This window comes from Cynocephalus volans, chromosome 3 (genome assembly GCF_027409185.1).
Source record: "Cynocephalus volans isolate mCynVol1 chromosome 3, mCynVol1.pri, whole genome shotgun sequence".
NCBI lineage: Eukaryota > Metazoa > Chordata > Mammalia > Dermoptera > Cynocephalidae > Cynocephalus > Cynocephalus volans.
The window spans coordinates 182,798,394-182,826,240 of NC_084462.1; the positions used below are offsets into that span (position 1 = coordinate 182,798,394).

At 44.2% G+C, this 27,847-nt stretch overlaps 2 protein-coding genes and 1 non-coding gene across 5 annotated transcripts in view; 2 read left to right on the plus strand and 1 right to left on the minus strand.

The window, feature by feature from the left end:
• Positions 1-1,269: 1,269 nt before the first annotated feature.
• Positions 1,270-6,959, minus strand: BAG5 (BAG cochaperone 5). The gene is made up of 2 exons (XM_063089844.1): positions 6,805-6,959; positions 1,270-5,147 (listed from the first exon to the last, which is right to left on the minus strand). The coding sequence occupies exon 2, from the start codon at positions 5,117-5,119 to the stop codon at positions 3,776-3,778; it is 1,344 nt and encodes a 447-aa protein (XP_062945914.1). The 5' UTR covers positions 5,120-5,147; positions 6,805-6,959; the 3' UTR covers positions 1,270-3,775.
• A 53-nt stretch (positions 6,960-7,012) lies between these two features.
• Positions 7,013-27,847, plus strand: part of LOC134372353 (cytochrome c oxidase assembly factor 8) — a 36,843-nt gene continuing 16,008 nt past the window's right edge. For all 3 annotated transcript variants that reach the window (XR_010022906.1, XM_063089846.1, XM_063089845.1), the window contains exons 1-2: positions 7,013-7,170; positions 27,397-27,594. Coding sequence is in view for 2 of the 3 variants with exons in the window: in XM_063089846.1 (XP_062945916.1) it covers positions 7,048-7,170; positions 27,397-27,594 (321 nt within the window). In the remaining variant the exon portion in view is untranslated. The remainder of the gene's footprint in view (positions 7,171-27,396; positions 27,595-27,847) is intronic.
• On the plus strand, positions 19,313-19,419 carry LOC134374173 (U6 spliceosomal RNA). Its single transcript, XR_010023048.1, has one exon. It is a non-coding gene; the product is annotated as a U6 spliceosomal RNA (small nuclear RNA).

Sequence of the window (27,847 nt, forward strand, 5' to 3'; positions counted from 1 at the left end):
GTGTGTGTCAGATGGCTTACCAAAACTTTCAAATTTCCCCCAGTGTTTCCTTCGCTTCTGGGCCAAGCATGAGGTTGCTTAGCTGACCAGGCTGCCTCTGCTTCTCTATATGGATCACCTGGAAGACGTAAGCAGGCAGAGAGATGATAGAAAAGATGACGGAAATAGGAAAAAACAGACAGATAAAGAACAGCCCCAAGTAAACCCGGCACGGCCTCCGGCCAAGCACGTGGGCTTCCGAGTCAGGAGGGGGCTGGCAAGAGGCCAGGGAGGCTGGAGCTGGAACACAGTGCCAGGAGAGCTGGATGGTGGGAAACACTTCCAACACCTCTGCTAAGAAGCAGCGGAGAAAGTGGTCTCAACACACACTTTAACTCAGAACTCTTCCCTGAGACTTCTGGAACCATGTCGCAGAGTTGTTTCTTCTTTCTACAAATAGGAGAGGGTGTGAGACCACAAGCATCCCCGAGGGAGCAGAGCATGTGGCCATACCCCCACCTCTTCCTGGGTTGTTTAGATCTCTTAACACCTGGGCACCTGTGCATGGGCCCTGGCCTGTGCTCACCCACCGAGGAGTCACCTCTGGTCCTAAAGGATTCGTCACCCAAGTCACAAGTACATAAAGGTGATGATGCACAAGAACACAGAGCCAACTAAAACAGAACGCGCACCTCAGACTCACCTCCCCTTTCCACTGCAGAAAGAAGCTAAGAGATGTGTTTCATTTCACGAATGACTAAGAGTATACTAATGAGTTTATCTCGAAATAATACTGAATTATTTAAGACATACTACTAGAATAGTCATACAGTCAGGAACCAACACACTGGAAAAAGACACCTGTACTATACATCAAAATCAATGGCAACTATTTCTCCAGTTATTCTTTTTTTTTTTTGTCTTTTCCGTGACTGGCACTCAGCCAGTGAGTGCACCGGCCAGTCCTATGTAGGATCCGAACCCGTGGCGGGAGCGTCGCTGCGCTCCCAGCGCTGCACTCTCCCGAGTGCGCCACGGGCTCGGCCCTCTCCAGTTATTCTTTAGACAAAAATATCTGACCACTTAAAAGCTGAAAAGCTTTGCTCCAAAAAAACCCTGCATGTACAGGATAAAAAAAAAAAAGATAAAAATTGGCAGAGTAAAACAAATGAGAAATACTAAACTGCTCAAACATACTAAATTATACCAAATATATAGGTATTTTAGCAAAAAAGAAAAAGCATGTACTTAGTAGACATATTCACTACATTTATTTTAATAACTACTTCATAATAGGTTGATTGACTTTAACCTACCTGGATAAAAAAGGATCTGAAAATAATGCTGACTGAATGCAAGGTAAAGAAGGCAAACATTCCCACCCATGTTTTGCATGAACATGGATTACACAGTTTAATGCAGACCCAAGGCCACACACTTTTTGGGAGTAGGTTTTACTTGCAGTACAGGTTCTCTTCACATAAAATCATAAAAATACAATACACAATATGATGAATCCAGCTTAAACAATTACATGCAGCAGCCCATATTAACACAATCAGCTCCCAGCAAGGGAACAAGGAAAGCTAAATTTGGTGTCACTAGGGCTCCTTATGGGAGTAGAATAATCCAGTATAGGGAACTAGAATAGATTGAAAATAGGAAACAGAGTCATGCTTAACAGTCACACAAGACCAATTTGATCATTTCAATAACCACGTGAAAAGTTCCAAATGACTCGAAGAGCTCAGTATCCTGTACTAGCACACGATGCTCAATGCTCAGCAGCCTGAGATGGTGCCACAGAAGTTCTAGAAAACACTGAAAAGAACGATGGGGAAATCTGCTTTCAAAGAATAATGGATACTTTTAAAGGAAATGCTGACATTTAACTTTCAAAAATGAAATTAAAAATTAAGTACTAGAAACTGGTAGATGTCTGCAGTGATTTACCAGTGGTATAATTAAAATAGGGCTCTAATTTAAAAACCCTTCTTCAAGATTTTAAGAGCACTCTAAAATTACTATACAGAAAAGCAATCCTGAAACTACTGTGGCCGAAATAAGAATTCCAGTGACCTGCACTGAGGGCCCACAGTTGCCAGGAGCTGGACCTCCTACTGCCCAAAGGCCCCAGCTGCCCTCTGACCCCATATCCAATGTTTCTAGAACATTTCTAGTAGGAAAGTTATATCAAGGGCTTTCAATGATTGGGCAACATTGAGAGACAAAGTGAGGATTTGTTTAGGGCTATGCTTTTATCACCTTTCAGGTATTTAAGGCTTTTCCTTTATCAATCATACTTTTAGTTGTTTAAAGTGACAATTTCCCTGCACAACGTTACAAAATTATTATCTCTGAAATAGCAGATTACCACAGACTTCAAAAGATGTACTCTAATAGGATTATTTTGTGAAATGTAACTACAGAAAAAACAGTCTGTTATACTACCGGGACCAACATGTCATCAAGGCCCTTCAGAATTTTGGGAAACTCTTGTTTACATTAATAGGCAATCCTCAAATTGGATCCTCAGAAAGTATTTACAGAAATATATATACCATTAGCAGAAGAAAAAAACTGCATGCATGAGACTTTAATTAACATGAACTAAGGAGTTCAGCAGGTATCCAGAGCAAACCTTTAATTGAGGGCAGGTTTCACTAATTAGTCTCAGAGCAGGTGAAATTTAAGATGCTAGTAGCTGAGAGCTACCTTCCTCTGACAAGCTATGACGACCTGGTTCCTTCCTCAGGATTACCAACAGTTTTTGCTCTCACATGTTGTAAAACAGCATCGAGTATGTTTAACAAGTCTGTCCATTGTACAGCTTTGAACAAAAGAAGAAAACCATTGCATGCCCCACAGTTTTAGTGTAACCTGACATTGGTAACTAATCTCCAGTGTCCATTTTCCAACTACAGGTATAGGTATTGCCATTTTTCTTTTTTTAAGGTCCATTAATTTCATTTAAATGTTGTCATCCTTACTAATTACTAAGAAAAACTGTAAGTCCAAATTTTACAAACAAGAACAACTTGAGGGTATTTAATAGCTGGTGTTTTATCCCTTCTTCAATGCAGTCTCAAAGGTTTTTTGGCTATTCGTTTTCATAATTTTCTTATGTTGCACACATAAAAAAGATTCCCCCCTCTAAAATGCAGAGCATGGGGGGAAAATACAGACACTGTTTCTCAAACAAAAAATGTTTACGAAAGAACAGACCATCCGAACAAACAAACAAAAGAACTCCACCCCGTTAAACTGGGTGGACCAGTTAGGCTTTAGAAGTGAAAAAAAATTCTTCTGCTTTATCTAGCATAATAAAGCACATCATTGTATTCTGTGCTTGGACCTTACTCCTTTTTAACCCAAAAGGTTCCCCTTTCTCATAATTTTTCTAGCATTACGTAAGGTTACGTCTATTTCTAGTTTCTGAAATATCTGCATTTTAATGCTTGCACAACCAATTTAAAATTTAATTACAAAAGCTGCTTCTATTTAATTTCTGATTAAAAATATAAAACCAAATACCAAAAAGGACAAACCAAACAAACCACACCACATCATACAGATGATCCAAATGGAAAAGTAAATGTGCTGTAATGATATTTGTTTTGCAACATCAAAAGCAGCAAACATACTGGAATATAATTTGCTTAAATCATAAATACTGAGATTGAAATATGCATGTATAAATCACATTAGGCTCAATGAACTGAAAGCTCTCTATAAACACATAGAAGTATATATAAAGTGCAAAACAAGCAGTATCAAACGTGAGAGCTCTGGAACTTTAGTACTCCCATTCATCGGATTTCAAGTCGAGATAGCTGAGAATATTTTGGGCAAGCTTCACTGCCTGTTTCCTGGCAGCCTTACACTTCTCTTCTCCCTGCGGATCAACCGCATCCAGCGCCAGCAACTGCTTGGTGAGCAACTCTTCCAGCCGGATGTAGTTCTTATCAGTTCGATTTCCACCAAATGAAAGAACTTCTCCTTGAATCTCTGACAAGTTTCCAAGGACATCCCAGACTGCTTTATGTGATGGGTGCTCCTCACAAGCAAACAACTTTCTTTTCTCAAGGGCTTCCTTCAAGTCAATATAAGTTATCAGGGTTTGCACTTCAATCACTGCTCTCCTCCTGGCTTCCCGGATGCAGGGATTTTTTTCAAGACTTACCTCATCCAACTGTCCAATCAAACCCTGCAATTCTGTTTTGGAGCTCAGGTACAATTCAGGAGGATTTTGCGCTTGGAGAAGTTCATTTTTTATTTCTCTCATTCTCTTGAGGACCTTTTCTATTTTTAAAATGGAATGATTCTGTCCCAGGTCAAACGCGTAAGTCGTGTCTGCTTCCTCTTCTAAATCCAAATATTTCAATAACTTGTTGATATCTTCTACTACCTCCCTTCGATAATTTCTGATTTCTGTACGCCCGCACACATCTAAAGCATCCAGATCGGCAATCAAGCCTGAGAGCACACAAGACAAGTGCCTGCAAGTCTCATCGCTGTTCACTCCCATCAGTAGTGCAATCAGAGTGCCTCTGGCCTTGTTCACGTCACACATCACAGAGTTGATTTTGGCCACGGAAGGGTGCACGTCCTCGGAGAGCGGCAGGGAAGGCTGCTTCTTCATGCAGTCTTCTATGATCTCTTGCACTGCACAGATTTTGGTTAAAGTGTGATACCTCGCTTTCCGCAAGGAGATCTTCCCTCCAGTTTTAACATGTGTCAGCCTCAGGATGATATCCTGGATGCCTTCTTCAAATTCATCTGTTACACAGTTGCCTCCACTATAAAATGGCACAATCTTCTCTTTCACAAGGGACTGGGCTTCCTTAAAAATGTTCTGTATTTCAATCCGGTGTGGGTGGTTTGCATTCTGCTCCAGCTCTTTGAGAAGACGCTCTGTCTCTTGTGCTGCCCTCTTCCTGGCCTGCTGAATATCTCCTTTTCCTTCAGTATCTACAGAGTCTATTTCAAAGAGTTGCTTTGTTAGAATCCTCTCCAGTTTCTTGTAATTCTTGTCATCTGACAGACCACTGAAGCCGATTACCTGCTGTTCTATACTTTTTACTTCCTTTTGGATTTCACGAAGCCTGGTGATAGAAGGATGTTCGTTTCCCATATCCATACTTTTGTTGTGTTCAGTTTCACAAGCACTAAAAGGCAACAAGAATGATAAATGTATTACAGCACAAAGTCTGCAGAATCCTAATCATATACTAGTTCTAAAATTCTTACTTTAAAAAGATATCCCGTACTTTAGGGCTGGCCCGTGGCTCACTTGGGAGAGTGCGGTGCTGATAACACCAAGGCCACAGGTTCGGATCCTATATAGGGATGGCGGGTTTGCTCACTGGCTGAGCGTGGTGCTGACAACACCAAGCCAAGGGTTGAGATCCCCTTACCCGTCATCTTTAAAAAAAAAAAAAAAAAAAAGTCAAGGGTTAAGATCCCCTTACCAGTCATCTTAAAAAAAAAAAAAAATATATATATATATATATATATATATCCTGTACTTTAAAAAGGGCTTTTCAGAGGCTGGCCAGTTAGCTCAATTAGTTAGCGCGCAGCCTCACTACACTAAGGTCATGTGTTCGGCTCCCCATACCAGCCAGCTGTCCCCCCACCAAAAAAGGGTCCTTGTCATTATCACAATCCAAAAGACAGTCATACTCGAGTACAGAAAGAAGGCTGATGTATCAACTCCCTCTCCTGAAAATAACCTAGACATGGCAGTGACCATAAGGACAGTAGTTACTGCAGTGTCCAGCATGAGCTGGAGCTCTGGGCCCGTGAAATTTCAAGTTTCTTCAACCCTAAGAAAGAACAGCATATGCCTCCATAAGAGGTTCATCAGAAGTTGATCAGGTCGGAAAAGTCACAAATACTTCAGGTCTTAACACTGGAAGCTGTATTTTGGGAAGGGCAGGGCACCTTCGTGGAATATAAAACAGTCGCTCTTCCAAACACTAAGAGCCCCCCCCCCCCAACAGCTATGCCTGGCTTCCAGAAAGAGGACCTCTGAGCAAAAGGAACCTAGCCACAGAAGCAAGTGGCAGCGGGTCCCGGACGCTGCTCCGCGTCCCTGTGCGCGCAGCTCTGCCGCACCCCCGCCCATCTTCGTGACAGGCGTGTCCCTGCGGAGGCACAGAGCCCCACGGGACAGGCGGCGCGCCTGCGACCCCGCGGAGGGCCAGCACCTCCCCCGCCTCCCGCCGCGCAGCCCGCGTGACGGCTGCGGACAATTCATCCCCGCGCCTCCCACGAGGCGTCCGGAGCGGCTTAACGCACTGCCCGGCCTTGGGCTTCTTCACACGCCCGCCCAAGGTGCACGGACAGCCGAGGCCAGTCCCTCGGGGGCGTCCGGGCCAGGAAAGCCCGCCGCAGGCCCAGGAGGTGCAGGCCCTCCCTCAGAGCGGCGCTTTACCCAGGAGGGGACTGAGCTGTCGCGGTCCTGGCTTCCCGTGGCTGAGATGGCGAGATGGAAGATCAGCCCTTCACGAGGTGCGGCGCCGGAGCCGGGACCCCCGCTGCATCCCTCTCACCCCTCCCGGCTAGGTCTGGACGGGGCGGCCGGTGAAGGGGCCCGCGGCGGCGGCCGCTCCGGGCGTCTCGGCCCGGCTCCCACGACGCGCCGCCCACCCTGACCTCACAATGGGCGCGCGGGGGAGTGGGGCCCGGCCGGGCCGACAGGCGCGCGGCGCGGGCCAGGGGTGGTCCCGCGGGGAGCCCCGCGCTGAGGGAGGCCGCGCCCGCCCCCAGGGCCGACGGCCCCCAAGGCCCGGGAAAGCCTGCTCCGCGTCGGCGCCTCACCTCGACCCGCGACCCGCCCGCCGCCAGCCGCGATGCCCCGCAGCCTCGAAGGGCCGCGGCCGAGAATGGGGCGCCGGGGTCCGCCAGCGCCGTCCCGTCGTCCCCGCAGCCCGTCTCCCCGCAGGGAGCACGCACGGTCGGCCACGCCGCACCCCGCCCTCGGGTTTCGCGACCCTGCCGTAAGGCAACCCCTCGCGTTGTCGCGATCTGCCGTGCACCGCGGGGGCCGGGTGGGCGCGGACCATGGCGGCCCTGCGGCCCGGAAGGAGGGCCCTGTCCCCTCCCCTCTGCCGCGCGCTTGCTGGCCGCGGCCGTCGGCTCGCCCCGGAGCGCGGTGCCGAGCGCAGGGATGCGGCGCCGAACCGGGTGAGCGGGGTGCCCGGGGTGCCCGGGGAGGTTGGGCCTGGAGGGGCCGAGCGGAGACTGATCCGGGCCGCCCCCTCAGAGACACTCCTCGGCCCCGCACGCCCGCCAGAGGCCCTGCCCAGGTGGCCCGGGGCGGGGCGCGCCCCACGTCTTCCCCGACCGGCCCCCAAGGCCCCTGCGTGGTCTGGTGGGACTGAGAATGCTGACAGAACTAGCGAGTTTGTACGAACCTTGATTCTCGAAGATTGCTGTGTTTTATATCTAAAGGGCTCTTGATGTGGGCAGCGTGTATTTTTTCGACTTTTGTGTTTTGGCTTCGTTCAGATTATTGGTGCTTTTCTTCCTGCGGTGGCAAACTGTCGTCGTGCTTTTCTAGGACTTCACGTTGCAGAATTGCTCCTGTTTGTAAACTTGTGCGCCTGTGTGCAGAGCTCCACCAGCAATGTCTAGCAAGAAGGAAGGGCGAGCCGTTTTCATACACTGCACTTCTCTGGGGATGGATGTTTTGTTTAAGGGAGGCCTAGGCCTTGATTCCATCTGTCAGATGAAAATGTTGACTAACGGTGTGGAATTGGCTGCAGGTAAAATATTTAAACAAAGCACATAAATACTAACACTTTACTTACTAACGGACTAATGAAAGAGGCTGGAAAGCTTGGCTTAAACAATAAAGAAGGATTGGGGGTAAAAAAGGTAATTAAGAATTGCAAAATGTGCCCGCCTGTGAATTTTCATTTTTGGTGGGATGTGGTTATTAGCACATTTATAAATGTGGCTCTGTAGTTCTGTCTAGTTTGCAGTTTATTTATTTATTATTTTTTTTAAAAGATGACCGGTAAGGGGATCTTAACCCTTGACTTGGTGTTGTCAGCACCACGCTCAGCCAGTGAGCGAACCGGCCATCCCTATATAGGATCCGAACCCGTGGCCTTGGTGTTATCAGCACCGCACTCTCCCGAGTGAGCCACAGGCTGGCCCCATAGTTTACAGTTTAGACAAGGAATTACCAGGGCAACTTGTCACCCAGACCCAAGACCTCTCACTCAGTTCCCTTTTCATTGGCCACAGCATTGACTTAGAAAATAGCCTAGAACATAGAACCCATCCAGCATCTCAGTTTTGGGGTAGAAAAATGCAGCAGGTGTCTGAAAATGCTCTGGGAGGGCAAACTGGAAATCAACCAAGAACTTTCCGCAGGATGCGGATTTTCCCTAGCTTAGTTTGTGAACTAGCCCTGGAAAAAAAGAACAGCACCCAAACATGGATTTCTCCATTGTCAGGTGGGCTTTTTGTTAAAGTGAAATAAGTCTTACCGTGGGTCTGATCCCCAAGATGAGACTTCTGTCTTTCATAGTCCATGACCGGTAGGCCCGTGCTGCACACCTGTGGGACTGCCTGTACCTGTTGAAAGTGATGATTGTGATGACGCTGGTCAGTGGAGCAGCTGGCCCATGAGTCAGACTCGAGCACTGCAACCTGTGTTGTGTGTGGTTTTTTTTTTTTTTTTTAAGGATCTGAATGCCCCATTATGCTAGATACTGGGTGGAATATAAAATAGTTTTTATCTTAGGGCAATTTGTGTTTCCTCTGTACTTGGTGTCACCTTTGTGTTCCTCCTAAGTGCACTCCAGTTCTCCAGGTAATTAAATTTCTGCAGCACAGGGAGATTGTTGTCTTTCAGACTCTGAATGTAAATATCAGGTCTTTTTAAAAGTAACAGGTTGTTAACCTTTTGTTTTCATTATCTAAATAGATATTACATTTTAATCCTGTGTGTCCAGCTTACTGTACATATTTTTCATTAATTTTTTGTCCTCCACTTGAGTTAAGGAAACCTGCTTTCAGTACCTACACAATTTATTCACATCTCTGATCGCTTACAAGTTTTTAATTAGAAAAATATTATAGAATTGAAGGGTTAGGCACCACTCTTCTTTCCAAACCTGACTTAAAACTCAGCTCTTAAATTATTTTCTAGCCATTTCATGCCTGCTTATCTTTGCAGTTTGTGTCATTGTTTTCGCAAGCTTGTCTGCACATTGCAATTGCTGTGGAACACTAAAAAGTACTGGGGCCCATCCCTGGTGATTCTGATGTGATTGGTCTGGAGTGTAGCCTGGGCATCAGCATTCCTAAGGATGAGTCTAATAACATACAAGTTTGAGAACCACTTGTTACCGAACCAAACCAAGCCAGGATTCGCTCACCCACTTGTTACCAAACCAAACCAAGTCAGGATTCGCTCACCCACGCACAGTAAATCCAATACACTGACACCAGGATTGCAGTGATGGAAAGGTAGGCATTTTATTATTGCAAAATGCTAAGCAAGGAGGATGGATAGCTCAGGCTAAAAACCCGAGCTCCTTGACTGCTTGATGACAAAGGTGTATATGGGGTGTAATCATGAGTAAGGGACTTGGTGCATGATCAGCTCGTGGACAGTGCTAATCGGATGCCAGTGTGCAATCACAAGTTATTTGTAGAATCTTTCATTCAGTCTTGGGACTATATTCTGATGGTCTGCAGGTAGTCATGAGTCTCCTTTGGGGGAGGTTTTGGTTTCTGGAAAACAACTCAGAGACTTACATCAGTGATGTTATCTGTAGCCCCTAAAAAGGGGAACAGCAAAGTCTTATCACTCTGACACTGATCTCTAGTTATTATTACTTTACTCCTGGTGAAACTTTCCCACATTTGCATGTAACTACTTTCTTTTATCCTTTTATTTCAATTACAATCACTAGCTGGTGTATTACATATTAACCAAAGGCCTGGGACTCAAGGACTATGGAATTTTCCATCCAATTTTTGAGAATTCTGCTCTGGTTCCGTGATATGGATTAACTGCTTGTAGTCCTGAAAGTTATTAACATGTATAGTAATAGTTAACATTTATTGAGCGCTTGCATGCACTGTTCTAAGTTAAAATATTTCAACTTGTTTAATCCTCACAATTCTGTGAAATACGTGGTTTTATCATCCCGTCATCCCCAGGCACAGTAAGACTGAATAACTTTTCCAAGTTCACAAGGCTTGTGTATTAAAAAGTACATATTATAGTTCTTATATGCAGAGGGTAATAAATTAAAATTGTTCTTCTAGTAGTTTTTGGAAGAAAAAGAACAAAGAAACAGCACCTCACCATGGAGAGGTAATATTTACAAATAACAAATAATTAAATTACTGGTCTTGTATTTTGCTTACATTTAGAATGACTTTCAATCCCCAAAGTGTAGGTTTAGAATAGGCATCCTACGAGAGGAGGTGAAACACAAGAGAAATGAGAAACTAGTGAGAATGGGTCATAGAATTTTAAAATTGACATGGATAGGGCTGAGCCCGTGGCGCACTCGGGAGAGTGCGGCGCTGGGAGCGTGGCAACACTCCCGCCGCCGGTTCGGATCCTATATAGGATTGGCCAGTGCACTCACTGGCTGAGTGCCGGTTACGAAAAAGACAACAACAACAAAAAATCGACATGGGTATTCTAACATTTAAAAGCCTTTCAGTACATAGTTGGAAAAAAATGAAAGCTGGGTGGCAGGACTTTAGAAAGCATGTAGTTTAACGCTGTTATTTTATAGGTGAGGAAATAGGGGCTCAGAGAAGTAAAGTGATCTGCCTGGTGTTACACAGCAGGGTCAGGACTAAAACCTGAGTTTTCCCACTCCCAGTCCAGTGTTCTATGTTGTCAAGTGCTTTTTGTTCAAGCAGTGAAATGATTACATGATTTTCCCTTTTCTCTGTTAATGGGGAGAATTACATTGTTTTATTAATTTTCTTTTGTTAAAAGATATGGGCTTTTTTAAAACATAAACACAATTCCATTTTCACACATTAAAAAACATTATAATGGGCCAAGCCCGTGGCGCACTCGGGAGAGTGCAGCGCTGGGAGCGCGGCGATGTTCCCGCCGCGGGTTTGGATCCTATATAGGAATGGCCGGTGCACTCACTGGCTGAGTGCCGGTCACGAAAAAGACAAAAAAAAAAAAAAATCATTATAATGATTACTTAATTTCAGCAAATGTCCAGTTAGTGTTCAGATTTCCTCAGTTGTCTTAGAAACATCATAGATGTTTTCTTTTACAATTTGTATCAGGGTCCAAATAAGGTCCACACATTGTGATTAATTGATATTCTTTTATCTATTTATTTATTTTTATTTTTTGGTGGCTGGCTGGTATGGTGATCCAGTCCCTTGACCCAGGTGTTATAACAATGTGCTCTGATGGACCGAGCTGACTGGCTAGCCCTGATACTCTTTTGGTTCTTTCTTTCTTTCTTTCTTTCTTTATTTATTTAAACTTATTTTATTTATTGAATCAAAATTGATTATACATATTTTGGGGGTTCAACATTGAGATATGTTGACCTAATCAATATTACTAGTATATACATTGTTACAAATTGTACTTGTACTTTATGCCCCAGTGCAATCTCTCCCCATCCCCCTCTCCCTCCCTCCTCCCCCCTCTAATTGCCCTAGATTTCTTCTCTCCTTTTGAAAGAGTAATGGTTATTCTGTTGATTTGTTGCCTAGATGATCTGTCCAATGCTGAGAGGTGTGATCAGGCCCCCCAATATTATCATAGAGCAGATGCTTCTTCTGTCACTCTGAAATGGGCTTTGTGGAGAGAGACATCCTCTGCTTTTCTTTATCTCTGCTCGTGACTCTCCTTGTGTCAATGCACTCCAGTGGCTGGCGGGCCATGGTCATGTGTCCTTTAGACCTCGACCACATTGAGATTTAACTTTGGGCACTGAGGGGGATGAGGGGAGAGTACTTCATTGGTCGTGTGCTCTTCCATTAGGATTGAGTGATTTTCTGATGTTTAACCAATTTTGCACACCTGGTGTAAACCCAGCTTGGTCCTGATGGGTTTTCCTTTTTGTGTATTGCTGAATTTGGTTTGCTGATTTGTCTAGCATCTGTAATTCATCAGTGAGACTGGCCTTTAATTTTCCATTCTGGTACCATCCCCTAGATTTTGATATCGAAGTCACTTTTAGCCTCAGAAAATGAGCTGTAACATGTACCTCCTTTTTCTATTTCGGGGATTGTTTACCAATGTTTGAATTCCTCTGTGACTGGTAGAAGCTGCCAGTCATTTGGGCCTGAATTTTCGTAAGAACAGGTCATTTTAACCTCATCTTTTTGGTTAAAGGTTAGAGGTATGTTACACTTTCCTCTGTGTAACTGAGATGGAAAAAAGAGAAAGAATTCACTCAGAGTACCATCAATGAGGCCTGGAGGGACTGCCACCCATCAGGGGAGCAGCCCCGATTCAAAATCAGCCTTTCTTTTTATTGACAAGACAAGAAAGTTTCACAAGAAAAATCAGTTGATTCAACCATCAAAGAAGGACATAAAAACAGGCAGTGTAAAACTTGTAACAGCAGTAAATTAACAATGTGACATTCCAGAATGTAATTTGTAAAAAGCTAGGTTAATTTACCAACAAACAGCTTGTCCTTAGTAAACATTTTCTTTTCCACATACTTCCTATAGCAATTTCCTTAACATATTTCAAGAACAATCAGTAGGTTAAATAGTCAATAGTCATTCAAGCCAGAATCAAACCAGCAACCTAAAACAGTCAAAGTACACAATCCCATCCCCTAAACAGTGATTAGAATTGATTAGATGGCTTTTGCCAAACTTATCTGTGGACTCTTTTGTCCCCTTACTCAAGAGTCTCTTGGCTCATTCATGCATTACCTAAAAATCCTATTCTAAGATCAAAGGAGAATCAAGATTTCTAACCCACTACAGAGGTACTAAAGTGGTAGGTAAGCGTGATGTGTAGCATGTTGATTTAAGCAAGATATCTGATAAAGCCTGTCATGCATTTTTTTTTTTTTTTTTTAAAGATGGCCGGTAAGGGGATCTCAACCCTTGGCTTGGTGTTGTCAGCACCACGCTCAGCCAGTGAGCAAACCGGCCATCCCTATATAGGATCTGAACCCGTGGCCTTGGTGTTATCAGCACCTCACTCTACCGAGTGAGCCACGGGCCGGCCTCTGTCATGCATTTTTTAATTTTTATTATTATTTTTTTTTATTATTTTTATTTTTTTTAAAGATGACCAGTGAGGGGATCTTAACCCTTGACTTGGTGTTGTCAACACCACGCCCACCCATAGAGCTAACCGGCCATCCCCATATGGGATCCGAACCCATGGCCTTGCTGTTATCAGTACCACACTCTCCTGAGTGAGCCACGGGCCAGCCCCTGTCATGCATTTTTGAAAGCCACGTCCCATAATATGTTTTGCCTAAAACATCAATGGAAATGAATAAAGAAAAAAGAAAAAAAAAATCAGTGGAAACATTTGTCTAGTGGTGGCTGGTATTCCCTGCACAGGTTCTTCAAGGTGTGTCTAAGGACAAAATTACAACAAATAAATTGGCTTTATTGCATTTCTAGAATTGGACAACACATCATTCCACAAAATAGAGTGAGTGTTCCAGGAAGCCAAGCAGAGGAGGTTGGTTTTATAGACAGAAAAGTCTGAAGAAACAGAAACAAAGAACAAAAAACGGATTGGTCATTCAGAGTTACTTGTAAGGCGGGGACAGGGGGACAGAACAATAGAAAAATAACTGATTATTTAACCCCAGGTTACTTCAGGCTATCCTTTCTGTGTAAGGATTAAAGCAGTGGGAACTTCATTCTCATGCCTACTAAAGATTTAGACTGTTCTGTTTGGGAAATTGGCTGTTATCTCTCTCTCCATTTCTTGGAAGGTCAGATCACAACTTAGTTTGGGGTTAGTGATATGAAACTTGGCAAGAGTGACTCCATTTTGATTTTTAGTCTGGTCTTTTGGGGCCTACTACTACTTAGTCCAAAACAATGGCTTCCTATAGTTTTTATTTAACAGGTGCCAGGGATTCAGAAGTAGATATGTGTGGTTCCTTTCATACACACAGAGATGGCTACACAGGCAGGAGCTTTAACACATGTACCTCCAGTGTCTAGAATGGTCCCCACGGGAAAAAACAGGCTGATGCTTAATGAAGAAATACAGAATGTACCAACGCCTTGAATGCTGGTGCCAGGTCCACTGAACTCAAGAGAATTTATAGTGAAGTTATTAAATTTGTAGCTGTAGATGGGCCACCTGAAACTTTTGAGAGGAGTGGGGATTGGGACTGGCTCACAGATAATGATCTTCAGACAACCATGAGGGCTCGTGAACAAGACCTCGCGTGTGGTAGTGGTGGGAAAGACACTGTTGACTAGGGCCTTAAGATAATAAAAATCATTAGCAGTGTAATCAGTGAGGGTGGGCTCCTGTTGGGGGCACTCCGGTGGAGGACAAAGGTGTTCCTCTGGCCTGCGTGGCTCTCCCGTGCAGTTGGCGTTCCTGAAATCAGGAGGCTCCTATAATTGATTTTCTAGTGCCAAACTAACTTTGCACTCCTGATGGATTATCCTTTTTGTGTATTGCTGGATTTGGTTTGCTGATTTGTCTAGCATCTGTATAGAACAGGGGGCCGGGGACCCTAACCCTCAATAAGGTAAAGGCTGGAGTTCCCATATTGGAGGGAGTCAGGAACTGTAGACCAGGAAGCACCCAGCAGGAACACCGAAACTTGCCAGCATTTTCTCTTATCAGCATTCCCTATTGGTTTCCCCATGGTGGTTTTGTGTTGTGGGGGGCGGGGTGGGGGGACACTTCCAGGAGGAGGGTGCTGGGGAAATGTCTCAATGTCTCCCGCTCCCACTCCTGGCTTCTGGAAGGACAGAATCGAGGGTGGGAGTGCTCCTTGGAGGAGAGCTCAGGAGCCGCTGCAGCGCAGGAGGGATGGAGAGCCAGGCCTGTGAAGGGGCAGAACTGTCAGCCTGCTTCTTGATGAAATGTTGGGTTCTGGCACGCCTCCCCCAAGTCTGTGGTGGGGCAGACAAGGGGCCTTCTGGTCCTGCACCTCCCTGCCAGTCCGAGTGCAAGGAAACCATGCATTACGTGCTTATCCTGTAAGAACCATCAATTATGATAATTACTCACGCTACAAAGGGATTCTTCCTTTTACAAAATGACTTTTTCCTCTTTCAAGCCTCTCCTCCATTTTAAGTACCAACTCCTTGGTGAACAAAGACTGAAGTATTTGTTTATAGGGTAGAGCAGAGGAGCTAGCTGTCACAGTTGAAGATGACAGCTCTCAAATTGGAATGGAAATGGAGAATGATTGAAAAAGTTGGTACACAAAGCTTATCTATTAAAGCAGTTTATATAAGCAATAATTGGATAAATATGAAAAAGTAACGAAGAGGCCTCTTTGAGCTTACTTTGTTATGCATAGGCAGCTGGAAAAAGATTAATTGTTAGGATGTCTCCTTTAACATTTCCTGATGGGGAGCCTGTCAGAAGAAAAGAGGGTGCAGTTCGGGAAGCTGCTAGAGCGTGGAATGTGTGGTTCGTCCAGACGAAACCTGCTGTAGATCTGCAGCCACCTCAGTCTGCTCAGAGGAGGGAAGGAGCCTCCATCTCAGGGTGACAGTCCAGGGGGCGGACCCTGGCTCTTCCTTCTTTCACTGGGTCCTTTTGTGGGACTCACCTTCAGTTTCTAAGAATATCACAGTTTCTATAAATATCACAGATGCAAAGGCTTTGAGGGAGAAGTACAGAAATATTTGCAGAAATGTAAGACTTTATTTTTTATTTTTTAATGGAAAATTTGGTGACTGTAAATTGTTTTTAGACTTCTAAATAAAAATTATAGGAGGTCATTATTTTGGACTAAGTCCCTTCACTAGATCCCAAAAGACCAGACTAAAAATCAAAATGGAGTCACCCCTGCTAAGTTCCAGGTCATTTAGGCTGTGGTCTGACCTTCTGAGAAGTCAGGAGAAAGATAACAGCCCATTTCTCAGGCCAGTTTAAATCTTCACTGTCCTCCTGTCCCCACCTTACAAGGAAAGTAACTTTGAGATGAACAGTCCTCTTTTTGTTCTTTGTTTCTGCTTTCTTCAGCCTCTTCTGTCTATAAAACCAGCCTCTTCTGCTTGGCTCATTGGAACACTTATTCTGTTTTGTAGAATGACACTTTGTTTGATTCTAGAATTGCAATAAAGCCAATAGAGATCTTCAACTAAATTTGCTGTAATTTTGTTCTTTGACAAGACTGGGATACAATGTTAAAGATCTATGTATTCCAATCCTGCCTTTGCTTTCTAAAAAGGACTCTTAAATCGGTCTAGTATCAAACTAGTGTATTTTAACTCTGACAATGAGTACTATAGTTTGAGGTCTCAGTAGCAGATCAAGGTTGCCTTTCTGCCATCAGGGCCCTATCACCTTCCGGCAAAGAAGGATGAGTTCAGTCCCTTCTGCGTGCACCTGCTGGCCCTTCATTTGGAACTTTCCACTTTGGCTCTGCCTCTTTTGGCCCAATTTTGCTTCCCAGTAACACTGAGATGGACTTTCCAGAAGTGCTAGGCGCAAGTGAAAGTGGTCAGCTCTAAAGGTGTTTGCATCTGCAAGAAGAAAGGAACGTAGGATTGAAATAGTCGTACTGAGCTAGCAGGAGGGTGGAGGAGCCAGTGTGTGCTGGAACTGTGTGAGTTTTGTTCAGTGGCCTGGATGCCCCAGCTGTGGCCACCCGCAGCAGCAGTGGCCACACAGGTAACAGCTGTGTCTAGGCTTCCCTGTGGTCCCTCCAGCAGCTGGTTGGGCCAGCACTGACCTGTTTCCTGGCACCAGTGCCTTAGGAGGGCTGCTGAGACCCTCAGCTCCCTATTTCTCCACTGTGTTGAGATTTTACTCCAGAACACCCAGAATGGTTCTCTTTCTCTGATTATACAGCCTTCAAGAGTCGCGGGAAAACCTAGAAAAACTCATCTAGCAGTTAAGGATCCCCAAGTACTCAAATGTAAAGAACATGCTTGAGGGACCAGCCCATGGCTCGCTCAGGAGAGAGTGGTGCTGATAACACCAAGGCCATAGGTTCGGATCCCATATAGGGATGGCCGGTTAGCTCACTGGCGTGGTGCTGACAACACTGAGTCATGGGTTAAGATCCCCTTACCGGTCATCTTTTAAAATATAAAAAAATAAAAAAAACATGCTTGATGGTGACTTTTGGCTCGCTCATAACTTTAGAACTTTTGACGCTAGTTAAACTTAGGTGTCGCCACATCTAAGTATAAATTAGTATAAATTAAAAGTATAAGTTAAGCTTGTTGAAGACAAAGTTGATTTCTGTGCATAAGCATAGAGAAGGTCGGGGGCAGGGTTTTCTGAACTGGAAGAACAGCGTCGAGTCGCGTAAGTGCTTGCTCCCTCCGCAGGAGGAGCAGACCCAGGCAGCGCCCCCAGGCCCACAGGGCAGCAGGAGAAACCGCGTGGGCCAGTGGCAAGTGCTGCGAGGGGCCACAACTCACCTGGGACTCAGGCAGGGTCTGGAGGGGGCCACATTGAACCTGAGGTCTGTGAAGGAATTGAGGAGGGAGAGAGCATGCTGTCCTGTTAGGGAAAGAAGTTCCAGTGGGTGGATGAGAAAGGGGGGCTGGGGCCTGGGCAGGCCTGGCCACTAGCTCTAGTGCACACTCCAGACTTACTTTCCCCTGAGGGTCGCGAGAAGTCCCCAACGGTTGTGAGGGGAGGAGTCGCACGCTCGATCGATCAATCGATCCATGATCCATCGGGGGTTTTGGAGAGGTTGCTTTGGCTGCAGCCTGAGGACTGGTGGATGTGAGGGCATGGTAGGCAAGGGGAGCAGTGTTGAGGGGCCGGCTGCAGAATCGTAGTGGGGAGCAGTAGAGCGGTCACCTCACATGCCCACAGTCTCCGGGACAGCTGTCCTGTGTATGCAGAGTCAGGGTCGCTTGGGACAGGGTTAAGTTTACTCCTTAAGCCGAGGAGAAGGTGGTTTTTTGCGAGAGAGCATCTGACTCTCTTTGACTTTCAGCCTCTGTAGGCTTCTCTGCATCTTCTGCAGCCGTAAGAGAAGTTTGTCTACATGAAAATATTCACAGCACACTCGTGAAACAAGCTAACTCGAGATGGGTAGATAGTTTTAATTCCAGAAGTTTTATCCTCCAGGAGAGTCTGAAGGTGGTAAAAAGTAGTGTCAAAAGCAACAGAGCCTACTAATGTTCATTGCTCAGAAAACGAGGCTAGAGTTCTTAGCACAAAAACTGTATTCAGTGAGTTTTAGATAACTTTTCCTTTTTTTTTTTTAGGTAAGTTTTCTTTTTTTTTTTAGATATTTGAAAAAATTTTCCCTGGGTTGGCCAGTTAGCTCAGTTGGTTAGAGCACAGCCTTATAACACCAAGGTCAAGCGTTCGGATCCCCATACCGGCCAGCCGCCAAAAAAATTTTTTTCTCATTGTTTTTCTGATACACACACACTTATATTTACTTGCTGCTAGAAGACTTAGGAATAGGAAATATGGTTAAAACTTTATTACTTTTTAAATTTTAAATGTTCTATTAAGTTTCATCTATTTCCTCATAAATATCTTCTAGGAAATTAAAAACATTTTTAGGCGCTTAAACTAATGGTGTGAGTCTGAACTCTCTAAAGAGTACAAAAATATAAAAATTGAAACTGCTTCTTTTTGACCACCCTATATCCAGAAAACCTCTCTAGGAACCTGGCTAAGGTGGTTCGGAAAGAAATGTGATGCACATTTTAGAACGAAACCCGTGGGGATGCCATCCATGGTCGGGTCCAGAGGGGGTTCTCGAATACCTGCGAGGATGCCTCCACCCCCATGCTAGTTCATCAGAGCTGCGCATTACATTTTCAGGAATTTTGCTGATAAGCAGCCATTAGTAAAATTAAACTGTATACTTAAATAAATTCTGTTAAAAACAAAAGTAATACCGAAAACATCACTCCCTGTTTGTTTTACTACATTTTACACATACCTCTCTGCTTTTGAGGCTGTGTACACCTGTTGGACCTGTATGGCGGAAGTACCATGGAGTGGAAGAACTGCATACCTCTTCCAACTCCTCCTCAGTGACATCATGCTGCTTTTAGGAGTATTTGAACTGTGGACATTGGCAAATGCTCCAAATCAGTGCTTGAGTTGCTGTTTTATTGAGTTATCTAATAAAATTGTCTGAACGATTTCTAGTAAAGGAGAAAATGTTAATGCAGGTTAGATTAAAAGGTGTGTCTTGTGCTCACTTCGACAGCACATATACTAAAATTGGAACAATACAGAGAAGATTAGCATGGCCCCTGCGCAAGGATGAGTGTGCACTAATAAAGGCCTCATTGTTTTATCTCCTTAAAAAAGAAAACAGTGTGTCTTGTCTTTTCTGTTGCCATTACATTGTGAATAGCTCAAAAGTTGAGCTGGAGAAAATATTTTTCCAGTATTCAAAGCTATACAATTGTGTCCAGCAAGTGGCATCTGTTGCTTGTAGAAGTCTGAGGCTCCAAGTCTCCTGCCCAGTGCATCTTAGCTTTGGAGTCACCATGGAAAATGGACAGTCAGGCAGTGGCTGGACCGTGCTTTCCTCTCATAGAGAAGGGACAGAGCAAGATCAGCTTCAGTGGTGGACACAGGTCCCCATAGCCAGCCAGTCCCTCCCAGCAGCCGTTGCAGGGCAGTGGGCCTGCAGGCACCCCTCCTGTGCTGCAGCAGGAGGACCTGTTGGCCAGTGCCATGTGACACACACACTTAAGCAGGACAAAGGAGGACACACTGGTCTGAGACAGGGAAAGGTTTTCTTACTCAAGGCGAGAAGCCCCACGAGGCTGGGAGGACCCTTTATTTGAGATAAAGAGTAAATGCTCCAGGCCCAAGGCCCACTCTTAGGCGGCTGAGAGGGGGTCAAAAGACTGCACACGTGAAGTCACTCATGTCATTTACAAATAAGTGAAGGCCCAATGTAGGTCTTCTTTTTTTCACCTTTATCCTACTCCTTAATATCAAATAAGATTTGTGTCTGAACTATACTGGTTCGTCCATTGCAACCATGCGTTGGCTAGTAATATAAGAATTTGGCAAAAAATCAATGAAAGAATCTCAGTGAATTACCACTTCATACCCACTAGGATGGCTATAATAAAAAAATTGGGCAGTGACAGGTGTTGACAAGGATGTGGAGATAGTCGAACTCTCTTACACAGCTGGTAGGAATGTAAAATGATGCAGCCACTTTGGAGAACAGTCTGGCAGTTCCTCAAAAGGTTAAGCATAGAGTTACAATATGACCCAGCAGTCCCACTCCTAGATATCTACTCAAGAGAATCGAAAACATGTCCACACAAAAATCTGTACGTGAATGCTCATAGCAACATTATTCATAATAGCCAAAAAGTGGAAACAACCCAAATGTTCTCACATGATGAAGGGACAAACAAAATGTGTTATGTCCATACAATTTAATATCTTCTGCCATAGAAATTCAGTATTAATACAGGCTACAACCTGTATTAATTTCAATGGATAAACCTTGAAAACATGCTAAGTGAAAGAAACCAGTCACAAAGACCAAATAACATGATTCCATGTATTTGAAATGTCCAGAATAGGCAAATCCACGGAGACAGATTAGTGGCTACCAGAGGCTGAGGAAGAGGAGAATGAAGTGACTGCTCATGGGTAGGGGGTTTCCTTTTGGGGTGATAAAAATGTTCTGGAATTATTGGTAATGATTGCACGGCTCTGTGAACACACTGGATTGTGTACTTTAAAGGGGCCAATTTTAAGGTCCGGCCCGTGGCTCACCTGGGAGAGTGCGGTGCTAATAACACCAAGGCCACGGGTTCGGATCCTATATAGGGATGGCCGGTTAGCTCACTTGGGAGAGCGTGGTGCTGACAACACCAAGTCAAGGGTTAAGATCCCCTTACTGGTCATCTTTAAAAAAAAAAAAAAGGGTGGGCCTATTTTATAATATGTGAATTGTATGTCACTAAAGCTGTTTTTAAAAAAATTAGTGAAAGCAGTTGTGAGAATCAATCTCCTATATGGAACTTTTAGGGAAGTGTATCATGTTTTATCTTTATAAACAAATTGTGTGCTATAGGTCCTGATAGCAGGCAGAGTTATAACAATACCACACGCACCTACAGCCTTCGTAACCATTTCCCAGCACACTGCTGCCCCAGGGCATCTTGGCCAGGCTCCTCAGCATTGTCCCCCTGCCTATTGTCTCTTCCTCTGTCCCTGCAGCGCCCGGGTACACTGCATCTGCCGTGCCCACAGCGCCTGCTCCCGGCAGGCTTGGCCGAGCCCTCGCATTCCTTCAGGCTTGGGCTTCATTACTGCTCTGTGAATGCTGCGTGAATTGTATGGAACTTTCCACTTTATGATAATAACTGTCACCATGTCTTTGACTCGTTACTAGAAGGCTTATTCTTTGTAGTGATTGGGCATTTTCTATCAATCTTTTGTTTTTACCCAAATGCTGTAACTTCTTTCACTTAATTGGTCAAGATTCTTTAACAATTTGAATTTTTAAAGATACTTTTTTAGAAGCATTTCGTAAGTCTGAGGAAATCACATTTTTTCAACATCGGCTCAATCACATAAGGAGTTTTCTTAATGGCAGGCATTTAAGTGCTGAGCTGAACATACCACAGAGTTTTAATAAGATTTTATAAGTGCCAGTGTTGTCTTGAAGGAAGAACTGTAATGTTACAGCTCAGAAACAGTCTGTGTTCTCGGGTGTAAAGAAAAGCCTTTTTGTATGAATGGATATTCCTGTGTATTTCATACCGTAACCGGAAGGTGTGATTGCAGAGCCTGGGTAAGGCCTGAAGCAGCTGCCGTGGTGTCTGGGCTCCTCGTGCTGAGTAGCTGCGCCAAGCTTCTAAGCTGCTTCATGACTAAACCCAGTGCTTGCCTGGTCATGTATTCAATTCTTCTTGTTTAGAATGCTTGGAAATGTAGAAGATTTAGGAAGGTCATAGCATCCAAGATTCACTAGAATGCTTTGAAAAGGAGAACAGAGGAATGCTGACGGATAGTTGTAGTTTGTATGTTGGCGATGATTAACGGCAGCCATCACAGTGAAAACTGACAGTCTTTGTTCCCTAAATAAAGGCCTGGTTTCCCTTCTCAGTCTATACTTGGTTCTTTAGCATAATTGTCAAGCGTTGAGTCCAGGGACCTAAGTGACAGTTAGACCCAAATTGGGTCAGGGAGGCTTAACAGTGTGTATGGAGCTGACCAAGTTGCGGCTTGTCTGTGGTGCCCTCCTTTCTTCTCATGGTGACCCAGTTGTCCCGTGCTGCCTATGTCTACACTCCCTGAAATAGCCAGGTGGCTCACTGTCGAGCACACAGCTTCCCCTGGTTAGCTGTATAGATTTGTCAAATTAATAGCTATCATTTCTACTTTTTCACTAAATTTCACTGATACTAAATTATCATAAGCAGCCGAGTAGACACAAAGCTCATTTATCTAAAATTTTGCAAACCCTGCATCTCTCCTTTCCTTGGAAGTCTCAGTTCTGTTGGTGATAGTCAAGTCCTGAAATATCCTGAATGAAGTAACTTCTAAGTGCCAAAGAAATGTTCGTTCTGTTCAGTGTAGTATTTTTTTTGCTTTTGTAAATTTTACTGCTCTCTCTGCTCCGCCATTCTCGCCATGTGACACCCTGCATTGCCGTAGAGTCACCTCACCAGATGTGTTCCCTGGGCTGTGGACTTCCCAGCCTCCAAAGCTAGACTAGAAATCTAGGAACTACGTTTTATGAAATGCCTACCAGCAAGGCTCCAGTTTTGATTCTACCCCTTTTTTTTTTTTTTTGTCGTTTTTTCGTGACTGGCACTCAGCCAGTGAGTGCACTGGTCATTCCTATATAGGATCCGAACCCGCGGCGGGAGCGTCGCCGCGCTCCCAGCGCAGCACTCTACCGAGTGCGCCACGGGCTCGGCCCAGATTCTACCTCTTTTTATTTTTATTAAATTTTTTTTTTTTTTTTTACATTCTAAGATGTAGAGCAGTTGAGGGGGAGGCAGAGAGGGGAAAAGAGAGGGGGATAGGGTGGGAGGAAGAGGATGGGAGGGTGTGGTCAAGGCCAGTAGCACCCCCTTCATTCGAGCAGGGGAGCCCAGGGTGCTTCCAGCAGTGGCTTAGTGGTCATTGCTGGGCTGGATGTGAACGTTGGGGTGGTGTGGCTGAGGCCCTCAGCGTCCCCCACCCCAGCTCAGGAGCCCGGGGCACTTCCTCTGGCAGCTCAGTGGTCGTAGCTGGGCTGGATGTGGACATGGGGGTTGGGGGGTGGCTGAGGCCTTTGGCCTCCCTCACCCTCCACCCCAGCTTGGGAGCCTGTGGGGCTTCCAGTCCTTTTAGGTTTTGCATGTGTTCTTTGGTGGTGTTAGATCTTTACCGGTTAATATCAGAACTTTGTCTCTGATCTGTAGGTTTTTAAAATTTTTAAATTTCAGTTCTGTGTTGGATTATTCACTGTTAACACCACTTAAACTCTGCACTGGAACTAATTTGCTGTCCTTTGCGTACTTCTAAAATGGGGGAACTTCCCGTGGGGACCAGCATTTGAGCTCTGTGGTTGAGCTAAATTGCTGCTTTGCTGCTGCTTCTCTGGGGAAGGCTTTTTGTGCGGCTCAGGTTTTAATGATTGACTTCATAGGTACTTCTGGGTCTCATGAGGTCTGGTACACCTGGTGTATTAGTCCATTTTTGTTGCTTATAACAAAATACAGGGAACTGGGTAATTTATAAAGAGATTGAAATTTATTGCTTACAGTTTCTGAGGCTGGGAAGTCCATCTGGTGGTGGCAGAGAGAGCAGAGAGACAAACAGACTCTGTTCTTCTTTTAAAGCCCTCAGAACCACTCTCCTGACCACCATTCACTACTTCATGGTCCTACAATCCAATCACTTCTTCAAAGCTCCACTTTTCAATTACCGTAATAGGATTTCTGACCCTCTTAACAGTCACAGTGGGGGCTAAGTTTTTAATCCATAAAACTTGGGGGACACAATTCAAACTTCAGTGAGTTTTGTGGGGACGTAATTCAGTCCATTACACCTGGGTTGTGTAGAAACTGTGGTCTGGGCCTGAGTCTTTTCAGCAAACTGAACCCCCTGCAGTTCTGTATTCCTGACCAGTCTCCACTGAGTGGTCCTGCACTGACTGGGGGGCAGATCAGCTGTCCTCGCTGTGCCCCAGTGTTCCCCCAGTGGCCCATCCCCCCACTGCCCACACTCCAAACACTTCCCATGGGACGGGCCATGCTCCAGTCACTTGCGATGACTCACCGGCCTCTAAGTGGCTTCTTTTTTCAGTTGTCTGTGGCCCCTTGCTCCTATGTTGGGTTCACAGGAACCGTATTAGTGGTCTTGCTGGCCTGGTGGCCACCAAGGCCCTCTTCTCCCCTGCAGCCTCCAAGCAACTTCATAGAAAGGGCACAGCTGCAGCTTTTGCCAGTTCCTGCTCCGTGCACTTGCCAGGCCAGCCTTGAAGCGTTTGGGGCTCAAAATTGTGGGAATTTTTTCTCTCATGGTGGCTTCTCCTGCCTTCATGCACTCTGTAGGTCCCTCCTCTTCTTCCCCTGAGCTCTAGCAGCCCCAGCTTGGCTTCCGTTGCTTTTTAATAGTTGTAAATTAGTTGATTTGTGGGGGAGAGTGACGCTGGGAACCGTCTCTTCAGCCATCTTCAAGATTTCTCCTGACTCCACCTATTGAGAAACACCTGCAAAAGCTTTGGAAGACTAGATCACAGGTCTCCCTCACAGCACTTCAGTAACAGAGATGACTGGGGTCAGCAGCAGCAGTTTTTCTACAATCCCTGCTCTTCCTGACTCCTCCATGGATGGCAACTGCGGTAGTTTCCCTTCCCTTACCGCCCCAGCCCTTCTAACAGGTTTGCACGCCTGTGAGCGCCTGTATTTAATTCTTAATGGCGTAAAATAAGTAAATAAATAAATAAAATGCCATTTTAATTGACTTTATTGAGGTATAATTTATATACAATAAAATGAATATACTCATTTTAAGTGTACAGTTCAATGACTTGAAAAAATGCCTAAATCTATGCAATCACCACCCAGATAAGATCTAGAACATCACTCCGGAAAGTTCCTTTACGCCTTTCCCTAGTTAATCTCCTATATCTCCTGCCCCAGGCAACCAGTGATCCTGTTACTTTTTCTGGATTACTTTTTGGAATGTCGTACAGTGGACCACACGATGTGTCCTCTTTTGTGTTTGGCTCTTTCGCTCTGTGTGCGGTTTTTGAGATTCATCCGTATTATACGTCTCAGTGGTCCTCGTCTTTCTGTTGCTGAGCAGTTCTGTAGTTTATGGAGGCAGGGCTGGTGGGCTGTCATTGTTGGAGGTGGAAGTCATGTTTGATAGAGCTTGCTTTTTAGAAAATAAGATAGAAGAGATTTACGAATTGAATGCTCTTAAGTTTTTTTTTCCATTAATTTTGATTATATTGGTTTTTTTTAAATTCATTTTATTGATTGAATCAAAATTGATTATACATATTTTTGGGGTTCAACATTGAGATATGTTGATCAAATTAACATTACTAGCATATATATTGTTACAAATCGTAATTATTCTTTATGCCCTTTGTCCAATCCCTCCCCATCCCCCTCTCCTTCCCTATATTGATCAAATGGAAGCTAGTCTTTTGATTATTTAACTGAATTTTTTTTTTTTAATGTCCGGTTCATTGAATGCCTATTTACATACAAAATTCACTCCTGACAAACGTGTACACACCTCCACAACTGAAGATATAGAACATTTTCATCACCCCCCAGATTCCTTTGTAGTCACCTCTCCCTCCACCTTGCGTCTGTCTTTTCCAGAACGTCACATAAACAGAACCAGAGTGTGCAATCTTCTGCGCTTGGCTGCTTCAGTTAGCACGGTGTGTTTGAGGTTCATCCACACTGCGTGTAATTCTCTTCCACAGTGGAGTGGTGTCCACCACATGGACCTGCCATACTTGCTTTTCCATTCACCCGAGAAAGGACATTTGGGCTGCTTCCAGATTTTGGCAATTTTAAACAAAGCCACTTCTCTCACACACAGGTTTTTATGTCAACATATATATTCAGTCCTCTTGGATAAATGCCTAGGAGTGGAGTTGCTTGGTTGTATGTTTAACTTTGTTATGGATTGCCAACCTTTTTTCAAAGTGGTTGTGTACCATTTTGCATTCCCACCAACAGTTTACAAGAGCTTAACTGTTTTACACCCTTGATAGCACTCGATATTGTCAATTGTTTTTGTTTTAGCCATTCTTACAGGTACAGTGTATCTCATTGTGGTTTTGATTTGCATTTCCCTAATGACTAACAGTGTTGAGCATGTTTTCATATGTTTGGCATCTGTATCTATTCTTTGGTGAAAATTTTTTTTTTTTTTTAAAGATAACCAGTAAGGGGATCTTAACCCTTGACTTGGTGGTGTCAGCACCACGCTCACCCAGTGAGCTAACTGGCCATGCCTATATAGGGATCACCCGTGGCCTTGGTGTTATCAGCACCACACTCTCCCAAGTGAGCCACGGGCCAGCCCCTTTGGTGAAATTTTTATTCAAATATTTTTCCCATTTTTAAATTGGGTTGTCTGTTTTCTTGTTATTGAATTTTGAGAGCTCTTTATATTTTCTGGGAATAAGCCCTTTTTCAGATTTGCATATATTTTCCCCTACACTGTGGCTTTTCTTTTCATTTTCTTAGTAGTGCTTTTAGAAAAGCAGATTTTAAATTCGGTGATGTCCAATTTGTCTATTTTCTGTTTTATGGATTGTTCTTTTGATGTCATATCTAAGAAATCTTTGCCTAATCTAAGGTTGCAAAATTTTAGAAGTTTTTATAGTTTTATGTTTTATGTTTAGGTCTGTGATTCATCTTAAGTTAATTTTTTTTTTGGCAGGGGCATGGGGAGGAGCAGCTGGCTGGTACGGGCTTCCAAGCCCTTGACCTTGGTATTATAACACCATGCTCTAACCAACTGAGTGAACTGGCCAGCCCACTTAAATTTTATATGTGGTGCAAGATACAGATTGAGATACTTATTTATTTATTTATATTTGCATTAGGATGTCAGATTATTTCAGCACCCTTTGTAGAACGTGTTTGATATGGTGTTAGTGTTAATAATATTTATTACAGTTCTTTTAATTTGGAAACATCCTGGGCACATTGTAGTCTTAAAAAGAGGTAGCTAATGAGGAACTTTAGTAAATCCAGATTGTTGATTTTTATAATACTAGGGATTCATTTAGTATTATGTTAATCCTTTTTATTTTGTTAAAGGTCTCAAGATTCTGCCCTCCGAGGAAATCTTGCCACGATTGGATAGGACCCCCAGATAAGTATTCAAATCTTCGACCTGTTCACTTTTACATCCCTGAAAATGAATCACCATTAGAACAAAAGCTTAGAGAATTAAGACAAGAAACACAAGAATGGAATCAACAGTTCTGGGCAAACCAGAATCTGACCTTTAGGAAGGTAAGTTTAGGTTTTTGATCAGAATGAGAAATAATGCAGTTGGCCACTTGGGGGTGCTCAGCCTTTGGTATTTGCTTTGTCTTTCTGTCATTTGGTTAGCCTCTCAGTTCCTCCTTTTGTCTCCCCCCATCTCTCTATGTGTGTTTGTATATGCATATAATTTTTTAAACCAATATGCAACTGTGTGTAAGAAACATTGGTCATTCATGGAATCACAGATCTTGAGACTTTCAAGAAGTGGAGTGGAGTGAGG

What these genes read in the sequence shown, in the direction of transcription:
- BAG5 (XM_063089844.1), bottom strand. Translation starts at nt 5,119, where the DNA reads ATGGATATGGGAAACGAACATCCTTCTATCACCAGGCTTCGTGAAATC.